Raw genomic sequence first — 12295 nt, 5'->3', positions numbered from 1 at the left:
ACCGAGGACCTTAAGCGTTATTGGCTGACTCGGCTGGAAAGAGTGTGTCCAGGCAGCGGGCCGTTCAGAGAGCAGGCTTGTGGTCTGAGCTGGCAATGTTTTACTTCTCACATGAGAGCAGCACTATATCTAGACTCAGATTCCACAGTTTTTAATCATCCACCATCTTCGAGGCACTATACTAAGGCATATTTCCCAAACTTTATTCTACTTTATACTTTTTACAACATTGGAAACAAGATGATATCCCCAGAATCCCCACCACCGCCATCCTCACCATCATTGTCATGATGACCATTACTGTCACCACCACCACCCGTTATTCCCATTTTACACATGAGACCTGACAGCCTCAGAATGTTACATAACTTGCTCAAGGTCACACAACTAGAAAGTAGCAATAACAAGATTTGAACTCAGATGCTCTAGTCCGTGGCCCATGGTCTCGCCACCTCTCCATTGGTGCCCTGGTTGGCTTGGGATCAATGACATCCACTCCTGTGGGTCCTTCCTGGTGCTTTTTTCCTTGCTAGGTTGCTTTGGGCCTTCAGTCTAAGGTTTGCATCCATGCTGGGTATTGTCCTTCTGTTTTATGTAAATTGCTGAATTTCTCCTGGAACCTCAAGAAAATGTCTAAGTAAAAGCCCCTGCCCAAAGACTCAGCAGTTCTGCTCCTGGGTATATAACCAAAATAATAAAAAGACAGGTGTTCAAACAAAAACTTGTCCATGAATACTCACAGCACACTTCACAATAGCCAAAAGGTATAAACAACCCAAGTGTTCATCAACTGATGAAGGAATAAGCAACACGTGGAATATTTACACAATGGAATATTATTCAGCCTTAAAGAGGAATGAAGTACCAATACATGGATGAACCTTGAAAACATTATGTTATGTGAAAGATGCCATCCACAAAAGGCCACATATTGTGTGATTCCACTTCTATGCAATACCCAGAACAGGTGAAAACATAAAATCAGAACATAGGGGCTAATCTTAGAAAGCAGATTAGTGGTTATCAGGGGCTGGGGACGCAGGAACAGGGAGTGACAGTTTAATAGGTATGGAATTTCTTTTGGGGGTAATGAAAATGTTCTGGAATTAGGTAGTGGTAATGGTTGCATAACATTGTAAATGTACTAAATGCCACCAAATTGTACACTGTAAAAAAGATAAAATTTTATGTTTTGTATATTTTACCACCATTAAAAAAATTTCCTTGCCCAATATCTCCACAGTTTAATATCTCTCTGTATGACAAGTTAGGATAAGTACTCAAAGGACAGTACTTAAAGCATAATACCATCCCTGCTTGTGGATTCTTCAGAGAGCTACCTGCAAAAAACAGTGTTTCTCCCTGACCTCTTGCCCTCTGGCACCTCTTGTCTTAGATCCTAAATTCCAAATTACTTTGTAGCTTGAGATCCTTGGTCTGTGGAATACAGCGTCTTTACCTTGAGATGTCTCGTGAGAAATATTAGCCATGTTCAAAAATTAACCAGCACTGTAAAATTTGTCTTGATTTCCTTCCTGCTGTACAATTTGGAAAATCTGGCATTTATGTGAAGTTAGAAAAAAAGATGTCTTCTCTTTCTTTGATTACCAAGCAGCACAGAGCTCGGCTGGAACGCCGGATCGCTGGCTCAACCAACCGGTGGCGTTTCCCCAAACAGCCTTTTACTGGGGACCTGCTCTCACTTTCCCAGATGTTCAAGGCTCTGAGCATAGACTTTGAGGAAGCTCTGAGGAACCCAGACAGGTAGGGAGACTTAAAGATTTGTGGGAAGGAATGGCCCATCATTCCTGGGAGGGGAGGTGCCTGATGACCGGCCCACTCTGATTGGCTGGAGTGGCTGATGACCGGGCCACTCTGATTGGCTGGAGTGGCTGTCAAGGGCACATCTGCCAGGAAGGCTCCCTCTGGAGCCAGCTTTCAGGCACCGACAGGGTCATAAGTGACTACTACCTCTGAGAATGTGGGTGGTGACAAAAGGGCAGAGAAAGATTGATTTTTTTTTTTTTTAAACAATTTTTCTTCCCATTGGGAACTTTGAACCCAAACAGGATTCTGAGTTTATCATCCAGGAACCAACTGGTTTTTTGACAAACAAGACTTAGTCCTGGCTCAGTGTGTAGACAGCTTGTGAATGTCCATTTTCACCCAATCAACTGATCCTCTCTCAATCTCATAGTATTCCAAGCAGCAGGCTAGACCCGCACTTCCCCATGTGATGAGTTCTCTCTTGCCTCTCCTGGAAACACATAGCTGGACCCTTGCCTTAGTCTGTTTCTGTTACTGTAAAGAAATACCTGAGGATCAGAAATTTATAAAGAAAAGAGGTTTATTTGGCTCAAGGTTCTGCAGGCTGTATAAGAAGCATGGCGCCAGCATCTGCTCAGCTTCTGGTGAGGGCCACAGGCTGCTTGTACTCATGGCGGAAGGCGAAGAGGAGCCGAGGGTTCAGAGATCACATGGCAAGCGAGGAAGCAGGAGAGAGGAGGGGAGGTCCCAGGCTTTTGTTAACAACCAGCTCTTGTGGGAACTGAGAGAGTGAGAAGTCTCACCCCGAGGGATGGTATTAATCTATTCATGAGGGATCTGCCCTTATGACAAAAATACCTCTCATTAGGCCCCACCTCCAACACTGGGGATCAAATTTTTTTTTTTTTTTTTTTTTTTCCTGAGACAGAGTCTCGCTCTGTCGCCCAGGCTGGAGTGCAGTGGCCGGATCTCAGCTCACTGCAAGCCCCGCCTCCTGGGTTTACGCCATTCTCCTGCCTCAGCCTCCCGAGTAGCTGGGACTACAGGCACCCGCCACCTTGCCTGGCTAGTTTTTTGTATTTTTTATTAGAGACGGGGTTTCACCATGTTAACCAGGATGGTCTCGATCTCCTGACCTCGTGATCCGCCTGTCTCGGCCTCCCAAAGTGCTGGGATTACAGGCTTGAGCCACCACGCAATTTGTACCACCCCTATTGCAGAAGGCATACCTCATTTCCCTGGTGCCGTGGACCTGGCTTGATGCCACTACCATCCCTAGGCTGGCAGCATCTGTCTTGTGAGCTCACAGCCAAATCAAAGTGAGCATGGACTGTACTCCTAGGGCAGCACCTGGCACAGAAGAACTGCCTGCTCAATCTTTGTTCAGCGAGTAGCCAAATCTTCCCTCTCTAGAGCCACTGGCCAACCCTGTTCCGTTGCTGAGTTCCTTAGTGCCAGGCCTAGGCCAGGGATGCAGGTGCTGGAGCTAGGCCTAGGAATACAGACAAAGTGATCCCAAAAGCTGATGAGAGGGTCTGGGCAACAGGAACTAAGTCCCTAGGAGTTACTGAGCTAAACTGGAGGCAGTGGCCTGAGGGATGGGGTGCAGAAATGGCATTTGGTGCTGGGCATTTGGACTGTTAACAGCAGTCTATCAACAGCGTTGGAATCCCCACTTCTTCACTTACTAATTCTGTGACCTTTAGTCAGTGGCTAACCCTCTTTGGGCCTCAGTTTCCTCATCTCTAAAATGGTTATATAGAACCTTCTTCAAGATGAAGAGTCATCTTGAGGATTAAATGAAGCCATCTATTGAAAATGCCTAGCACTTTTTCCGGCAAATAGTAGATGCTTAGTAAACAGAATTATTTTCTTTATTGCCTGAGCAGCATTTTAGTAATTAATCCCCGTTATTTCATCTTGGGGTGTCTCAGCTCTGTGCTCTGCCAGTCAACACCTCCTTTATTTCACTCTGCCTCCTTGCACCTTCCCCAGTTCCTTCCTCCAGGACAACACCTTCCTCCAGCACAACAGGGGCGGAGGACCCGGTCTTCCAGGGAGCAGCTTTTACACATCTGGCCCTCTGCTTTGTGATGTTGGGAAGCTGCATGTCCAGAGGCAGCAGATACTCTCAGGGGTTCTGGGCAAGTCTACAGCCATGCATCTGGTGCTCAGCTGATCCAGGATCGGTTCTGCCAGGGCACCTGGGCTCTGTTCCGTGAGCCTCTTGTCCTCCTCCTGAGACAGTGGGCTAGCCTGGGCACATGCTTATCATGGTGACAGCAGAGGGCATGAGGGTAAGTCCAGGAGCACATGTGTCTTTCAGACCTTCCACCATTTCACATCCACTAGGCCCCGTGAACTGAGGCAAGTCACGTGGCCAAACTCCCAGTCAAGGGACAGAAAACACACTCCATTTCCTTATGGAGAGAAATTTTGCAATATGGAGGTAAAAGATTTGGACAGAGGGAGGGATGAAGAATTGAAGTCCCTGGGGCAGTCTACTGAGTGTGGGAGAAACCGATGTGCTGTAATAAACCAAACGTGTCTGGGCACGGTGGCTCATACTTGTCATCCTAGTGCTTTGGGAGGCCAAGGTGGGAGGATAGCTTGAGGCCAGGAATTTGAGACCAGCCTGGGGCAACATGGTGAGACCCTGTCTTTACAAAAAATTTTAAAATTAGCCAGGACCTGTAGTCCCAGCTACTTGGGAGATTGAGGTGGGGGGATCACTTGGACCAAGGAGATAGAGGCTGTATGAAGTGAGCTATGATTGTGCCGTTTCACTCCAGCCTGGGAGAGAGAGCGAGATTTGTCTCTAAAAATAAAAAAATTTAAAAAAAAAAAGAGAAAGACACACACACACCCACACACCCCTTTTCTTTGTCTTCACAAGAGGAATTTCTTCCATGTGATTATGAGAAACTTCTTAGAAAGAAAAAAGGTTGTGTTTTAGATAATAACATGAAAGGCTTTTTCCTGGTAACTCTTGTGAACCTTCAGGCATCAGGCAACTCTCAGATGGCAAACTCCACTGTCAGTAAGGGCCTGGAATGCTCCATGAAACATACATTTTGTCCCCAAAGCACTGCATGACTGTTTCTGCCCCACCTGGCAAGCTGTGTTCATGTCATGGATGGTGTCATTGCTGCTTTTCCCACCTGGGGGTGCTGTCTGCTTGGACAGGAGCTGGCCCAATCTATTTCTTGAGTTATGGAAAGGGTCATTCATGGTGGAAAGCGGAGGGAGCAGGCTCCCAGTTTCCTGTCTATTTTGGGTATGTAATTGTGCCCAGCTGGCCAACACTTCCCTCAGCCGTGTCTGTGGGTTTTCATGATGCAGGGAGTTCCTGGTCAGCCACTCAGGGGAGCTGATCTTCAGGCTGCTGGTCTTCTTGCCTTGGACCTTTTGCAGGCTCTGTGGCACTGAGCGTGGGAGAGGAGGCTGAGAGGAGGAAATGTGAACTTCCTTGCAAGCACCCTAATCTTTTCGTGCCTTAGTTTATGTGCGAATCGGGGATGCTGTCTTACAGGGTTGCTGTGAGAATTACATGACATAATTCATGTAAGGAGCTTAGAAAAGTGTATGGCACATATACACTCAATGCACATGTGTCAAGTGTGTCCCTGGGGTCCACTGGCATGTATGGATGCGTGCTGTCATGGAAACCCAGAGATCCAGCGCGGGAGTGTGACTCAGGCCAGACTGGGGAGGGGGCACCCCCACCCCACGAAGGCTTAGGGGACTGTGGCTCTAGGAAAGGCCTGGAGCCCTCCCTGTCCCCAGCTGGGGAAGCTGCCTGGTGGTTTTCTCCCTTTCTGCCCGCAATGCCAAGTCCATTCAAGGGTGGGAGGAGGTCGTGCTTAAGAGGTGAGGATGGGAAGAAGGGACCCCTATATTTTTATTTTGTTTTATTTTTAACCAGAGAGCAGTTCTGGGATAGTAGGACTAGAAACCAGTGATCCACGTTAGAGAGGTGTTAACCTAAATAACAAACAGAGAGGAGAGGAAGACTCTCTAAAAGTAGTTGATGTTTATTCCGGAACGGGCATTGCAATGGAATACCAGTGCCACCGTAAACTACGTGTGTTTTCAGGGAAGTAAAGGAAAACAAAAGTTTTTTTGTTTTGTTTTGAGACATGGTCTTGCTTTGTTGCCCAGGCTGGAGTATAGTAGTGCAATCACAACTCACTGCAGCCTCAACCTCCCAGACTCAATTGATCCTACTGCTTCAGCCTCCCAAGTAGCTGGGACCACAGACATGGCCACCACATGCTAAATTTTTTATTTAATGTTTTGTACAGATGGGGGTCTCTCTATGTTGCCCAGGCTGGTCTTGAACTCCCAGGCTCCAGCGATGCTCCTGCCTCAGCTTTCCAAAGTGTTGGGATTACAGGCATGAGCCACCATGCCTGGCAAGACAAAGGTTTTTAAAAGAAAAGTGAGGAGGATTACATCATTGCTCTGAGATAATTATCCCTGGCTAGCAGGATCCATAACAAGGGTGACACCAGTTTGAGCTGCTAGGCAGATGTTCTCGCAGTACTTTTTTGTGTGTGAGGTTATGATGGCCTTTGTGTGCAGTTGTAGGTTTTGCAGAGTCTTTTGTGATAGTTCTTATTATCAGGCATTCATGTGTGAGAATTCTCCCTTCCTGGCCTTCCCCACCTCTATTTGTTGGGTGGAATTTTTTTTTTTTTTTTTTGAGACAGAGTCTCTCTCAGTCGCCCAGGCTGGAGTGCAGTGGCACGATCTCAGCTCACTGCAAACTCCGCCTCCCGGGTTCATACCATTCTCCTGCCTCAGCCTCCCAAGTAGCTGGGACTACAGGCACCCGCTGCCACGTCTGGCTAATTTTTTGCATTTTTTTAGTAGAGACGGGGTTTGACCGTGTTAGTCAGGGTGGTCTCGATCTCCTGACCTCGTGATCCGCCCGCCTCGGCCTCCCAAAGTGCTGCGATTACAGACGTGAGCCACTGTGCCTGGCCGTTTTGTTTTTTAAAAGAGATTTAGGGACGCGGTCTCGCCCAGTTGCCCAGGCTAGAACGCAATGGCTATTCACAGGCATGATCACAGCTCACTGCAGCCTCGAACTCCTGGGCCGAAGTGATCCTCCTGCCTCAGCCTTGCGTGTACCTGGGACTACGGGAGCATGATACCATGCCAGGCTCCGTCAGGGTTTTTAAGGCATCATAACTCCATTTTTATTTTGGCACCCTTCACAGAGACAATGAAAGAGAGAATGTTAACCAAAGGCAAGTCCGTGCCAGGCATTCCAAACATTCACTCTTTCACTCTTCCCTTCCTCTGAGACCAAGAGGCAGAAAATGGAAGGACTGAGGTCCAGCCCCAGGTCTATGTCACTCTTTCTAATTCATCAAATTGGCATTTTGACCTTTGGATAGTTTGCTCCAGGAAGTCCGTGTGTCCATGAGAAACTTACTTCCCCTTCTTCCCCTTCTGCCTTTCTGCATCATGGTCATGACTTGGGGACATGAGCTCCAGCCTAACAGCACGTTCCCAGCATCCCCGCACCAGGCGTTGCAATGGGAGTTCACCTCGGACCACTTAGTCCCAAAGAGTGAGACAATTCACAGATGCCATGTGTTCCGTTCACTTTTCCAGTGATCCTAAAATCAACTGCAGCCCTTGGGAATGGCAGAGCCTACATGATGGTTGGTATATCTTGACAAGCAGCCCTCACACCCAGGAGAAGGCAGTGTGCTCACCTCTGTTTCCTGGCATCCCCTTGGCTCAGCTGATGACACTGATGTTTGTGAGGGTAGTTGAGTTCATGGACCTTGTGCCATATTTTCCAAAGTCCATGGCTCCATTTTGAGATCACGGTCTGAACTCTTGACTCTGGCCAGCTCTTTCCAGACGTGTCACCCAAGCCACAAGGAGGATCGAGGGAGGAAGCGAGGGTGGCTTGGGTCAGATCTCCACTGCTCCTATTGAATAAGCAAGTCCAGCTCCCACTGCCTGCCTTAGGCTGAGTCATTGGCAACCACCCTCCCCCCTTGGACAGGGCAGCACGTAGTTGGTAATATTCTGGACACAGGCTCCCACCCATGCTTCCTGCATGCACCCTGGCCCACGGGGTCTCCTGGGATTGTTGGAGACAGCATGGTAAAGTTGACACTGCATGACACAGACCAGCTGTGGTCACAAATGTCTCTTGGCTGGCTGGCTTTCTGGGATGACTGTCTTTAAGCTGTGAATATGTGACTCAAATTTTGTTTCACTTCCTGGCTTAGCATGATGAGTCCATGGTGTTTATCTATGTGGTCATGGATTCATTTAATGAATATTTGCTGAGCACCTGCGTGATGGCTTGTGCCAGGGTCATAGCAGTAAACACATGCCCAATCTGTCTCGCAGAGGATACACAAGTAAACAGGCAGCCACAAGACACTCCAGAAGGAGTTTTAAGGGGGAAATCCCAGGACGGGCAAGGGGAAAGCCACTGGCCCAGCATCCCCAGAGAAAGCAGCAATGAAGCTCATTCTGAAGAATGAGTAGGAGCTTAGCAAGGGGAAAGGCAAGGAGGAGAGCATTTGGGAGAGGGAGTAGTGCATGCAAGAGACGAAAGCAGCAGTTGGCAGGTCCAGGTGCAGGCTGCTGAGAAGGGCTGGAGTGGGGACCGTTGAGGGACCAGGCTGCAGAAACATGCAGGAGCTGGTTAGCCATGCTAAGGAGTTTGGACTTTCCCCCAAGAGCAATGGGGAAACACTGGAGGATGCTCAGCAGGAGAGAGACAAGACCAAATTTGCATTTTGTGGGAGGCAGGTATCCGAGCAGAGCAGGGTTGGAGGCTGGGAGACTTTGGCAGTGACTGAAGGGAGATCGTAGGGGCTTGGAGGAAGGCGATAGCAAGAACAGCAAAGAGAGATGGACAAATTCAAAATATCCAGGCAAGTGATGAGATGTAACCACACTCGGCATGCTGGCTTGGGCAACTGCAGGCTGGTGGTGCCATTTCCTGAAATGAGAATCTGAGTGAGCAGGGTAGGATTTGAGGTAGATGCTAAGTTTAGTTTTTGGACACACTGAGAGTGGGACCTGTATGACCTCTAAACAAAATCGTTGATGAATTAACATCCTAGAAATGAGCAGAAACCTCTATTCTTTTCTCCCAGCAGATATTACTGAGTGTCTACTATATGCCAGATAATGTTTTAGACACTGAATAAAGTGTCATTCAGGCAGCCAAGTACGACCTCAAATACCCCCTCAGTAAGCCCTACCCACAAACTGAAAACAGGAATCAGCATTATAAGCCAGCTATGAGAAAGGCTACAGATTTTTAAGATTGACAGACAAATGGTGACCTGAGGAAACTCTTCCAAAGGGCGAGATATGAGTAGCTTGATCAATGGGTGCTTTAAGGAAGTTTATGCTAGAATAATGCATGTTGTAGTTGGAGAAAAATGTCAATATTAACTCCTGGATTTTATGTTTGCATTTCCCCTTGAGGTTATACATTTCACAAATTCAGAAGTTTTTCTGTGAGAATTTCAAGAACAAGGACATCCAAAGTGCGGAAGCAGGTGAGTTTGTGTTCTCCGTGGATTAAGTCAGAATGCTGCTGACTTCAGGGGTATCTTGTGGTCTTTACGGAAGAAAGCCAGCCCATAAGCCAGGGCGCTCGTCCATAAGTTGCGATTCTTATCCACTTCCCAGTATCTGAGAAACAATAGGTGCCCTGTAAATATTTGTCAAATGTGCAGTGAGTGAAACCAAGCTTGGTAAACACATTTTCATATGCTTCTCGCCGTGATAAAGACAAACGTGTTGGTGTCAATAAATAGCTCACACCTGTAATCCCAGCAGGGAGGCCCAGACGAGTGAATCACTTGAGGTCAGGAGTTCGAGACCAGCCTGGACAACATGGTAAAACCCCATCTCTACTAAAAATACAAAAATTAGCTAGGCGTGGTGGCACGCACATGTAATCCCAGCTACTCAGGACGCTGAGGCAGGAGAATTACTTACCCCAGGAAGAGGAGGTTGGAGGTTGCAGTGAGCTCTAGCCTGGGTGACAGAGCAAGACTCTATCTCAAAAAAAAAAAAAAAGTAGTCTTTGTATTGAAAGACTAAACGGAATGCAGCAAGCATAAAGCAGCTGTTCTCCGTCTCTTTGGGCTCTAACCAGTCGTGACTTGGACGTTCACAGCTGCACTTGTTCAAGAGGACTTTTCTGAGGCAGGATCAAGAATCAGAATAGGTTCTTTTTTGCTAGAAAAAGGTTCATTGAGCCTCATGAGGAGGCTGGACAGCTTCTTAAAGCAGCCTTTTTTTTTTTTTTTTTTTTTGGATAAACCCTACGGCATGGTGTGGCTGCCTGAGATCAGAGCCAGCCTCCTTTCCAAAGAGAGGCTAATAAATTCTTTTCTCACCTTCAACTCTGAACAGGAGAAGTAGTCTGAGACCATTTCCTGGCATGAGAGAAAGAGCTCTGGATTGATTAGTGATGGCTGCCATGCATTGGCCATCCTGAAAGTGGAAATTGACATCCAGTGAGTGAATATGTTGTATCCACAATTCTGCCCCTGCCTATAATCACCCTAATGGGCTGAGACTTTTTCTAACTCAACATAACCAGTCCACCTAAGGCGATGTAATATTTGAGATGCAAACCCCCTGAACTCCAGCACCAAACAATATCATAATATTGGTGAATAACAATAATAGTAACAGGAAGAAGAATCAGGTACCCAAGGTCACACTGTGAAACTAATGGCAAAACCAAGAAATACGTAGATGGGGCTAGTGGCCCTACAGGTCCTGTCTGGCATTCAGATTGAGGGTTTTAGGCACCTCTCCTTTCCCCAGCTCTGTACTAACAACACAGGAGCTGAGCCATGCAGAGTCCTCTCCCCATGACCTCTCGAGCCTCACCTGGCCTGGCATCCTCGGTTTCGCCCTCTGCCCTCCTCTATCAAAAAGCCTCTTTTAGTGATCACTGATTTTATCCTCAGGTTAGATGCCCCGAATAAAGTCTTCTACAGTTTGGAAAGAGCCTTCTTTTATTGTCAAGGGAGGGTCACGAGAATCCTACTCTCTTTGGTAGGCCTGCTATTACATTTCAGATGGGTCATGCTTTGGAACTCATAGTGCAGTAGTTCTCAACAGGGAGCGGGGGGTGATTTGGCTTCACTGGGGATACTTGGCAATGTCTGGAAACATTTTTGGTTGTCACCACTGAGGAGGGAGTGCTACTGGCATGTAGTAAGTAGATGCCAGGGCTGCTACTGGGCATCTACAGTGCACGGGACAGCTCCCCAAAACACATGTATCTGGCCCAAAATGTTTACAATGTCAGGGCTGAAAAACACTGTCGTAGGGGAAGCCAGAACGTTCTTGTTGCCTTGGCCCCCCAGGAGTGCCCCAGACAACGTCCCTGTTCCACAAAGCTTTTCCTGATTCCCCACATTGGAGGGCAGCGCGAGTGCCTCTGAAGTCCTACAGCTGTTAGCCGACAGCTGTCCTGGACATGTGGCATGTCCTGGGTGACCTCGTAAGACTCCTTCAGTGTCCCCCTCAAAGCCACTAAGCCCCCAAGGCCCACACTTCACCACTTCCTTTCTGAGATGCCTGCTGCTTGCCTGCTTCATCTGCTTAATGATCCACCGAGCAAAGGAGTTGGGGGAGAGGAAGCTGATGCATCTTTGGGTGGGGACGTTATTGATGTGTTTGCTCAGCATCATTTTCTCTCCTCAGATGTGATTCTCGAGTGCCTGGGCTTCAAATGGGAACTCCATCAGCCCCAGCTTTTTCAGTCTGAGACCTTGGCCAAGCTCTACCTGAAAGCCCTGATGCAGGGCACCACATACCCCCTGAGGGAGCTGGAGGAGCTTCTGCGAGGTACTTCCTCTCTGGTGCCCAGTGCTGGAGCCTCAGTGCCCTCTAGCTTGAGGGTCCCAGCTTGGAACATGGTTATCTGTTTTGAGACCACGGTCACTCTAGCAGTCAAGAGCAAGGCTCCACGGTGTTATCTCATCCCATGACAGCCTCAGTTTCCTCAACTGTAAAATGGGGATAATAGTTCTTAGGATGCGGCTTTGAAGAGTAGAGGAAGTACTAGGTGTGAGGTTCTAGAACAAGGCCTGGCGCACAGCGAGCACTCAGTACATGCCAATTATTATCCTTGAAATAACCCGAGTCTTGTCTGGCCAGCCCAGACATACAGACTCTACCTACTTCTTTGAAAAGGAAAAATGGGCTGTGGGGAATTTTCTGAAGAGCTTTTTGGAAGGAAGGTGGAGTTCTGATATCTGTGACTTCTTTGGCCCTAAGTGTGCTATTCAAGGCCCATATGTGTGCATCTATTTTGTTGTTGTCTTTGCTTTTCTTTCCTCTTCTCTTCTCATCTCTCTTCTACCTCATTCCAAAAAGAATGTAGGCCACTTCTTTCTTTGTCTCCCAGCAGGGAGGCCTGACCACCCCAGCCTCCTCTCACCTGGTCTCTAAGTTGTCTCCATCTGCACTGCCAGCTGCTGCTTTGGGCTACAGGTTGGCATCCCCT

At 47.8% G+C, this 12295-nt stretch overlaps 1 protein-coding gene across 7 annotated transcripts in view; it reads left to right on the top strand.

Moving 5' to 3' along the window:
• LOC105469795 (BTB domain containing 16) overlaps nt 1-12295 on the top strand; it is an 80162-nt gene that overhangs the window by 16223 nt on the left and 51644 nt on the right. For 5 of the 7 annotated variants that reach the window (XM_011721352.3, XM_011721342.3, XM_011721339.3 and 2 more), the window contains exons 5-7: nt 1613-1764; nt 9244-9317; nt 11491-11634. In XM_011721352.3, coding sequence (XP_011719654.2) covers nt 1613-1764; nt 9244-9317; nt 11491-11634 — 370 coding nt within the window. The remainder of the gene's footprint in view (nt 1-1612; nt 1765-9243; nt 9318-11490; nt 11635-12295) is intronic. The other 2 variants (XM_011721363.3, XM_011721376.3) reach the window with 1 other exon arrangement.

Source organism: Macaca nemestrina, chromosome 9, assembly GCF_043159975.1.
Source record: "Macaca nemestrina isolate mMacNem1 chromosome 9, mMacNem.hap1, whole genome shotgun sequence".
NCBI classification, from domain to species: Eukaryota; Metazoa; Chordata; class Mammalia; order Primates; family Cercopithecidae; genus Macaca; species Macaca nemestrina.
The sequence above is the reverse complement of the archived record's forward strand: the minus strand, read 5'-3'. Positions and strand labels throughout refer to the sequence as shown.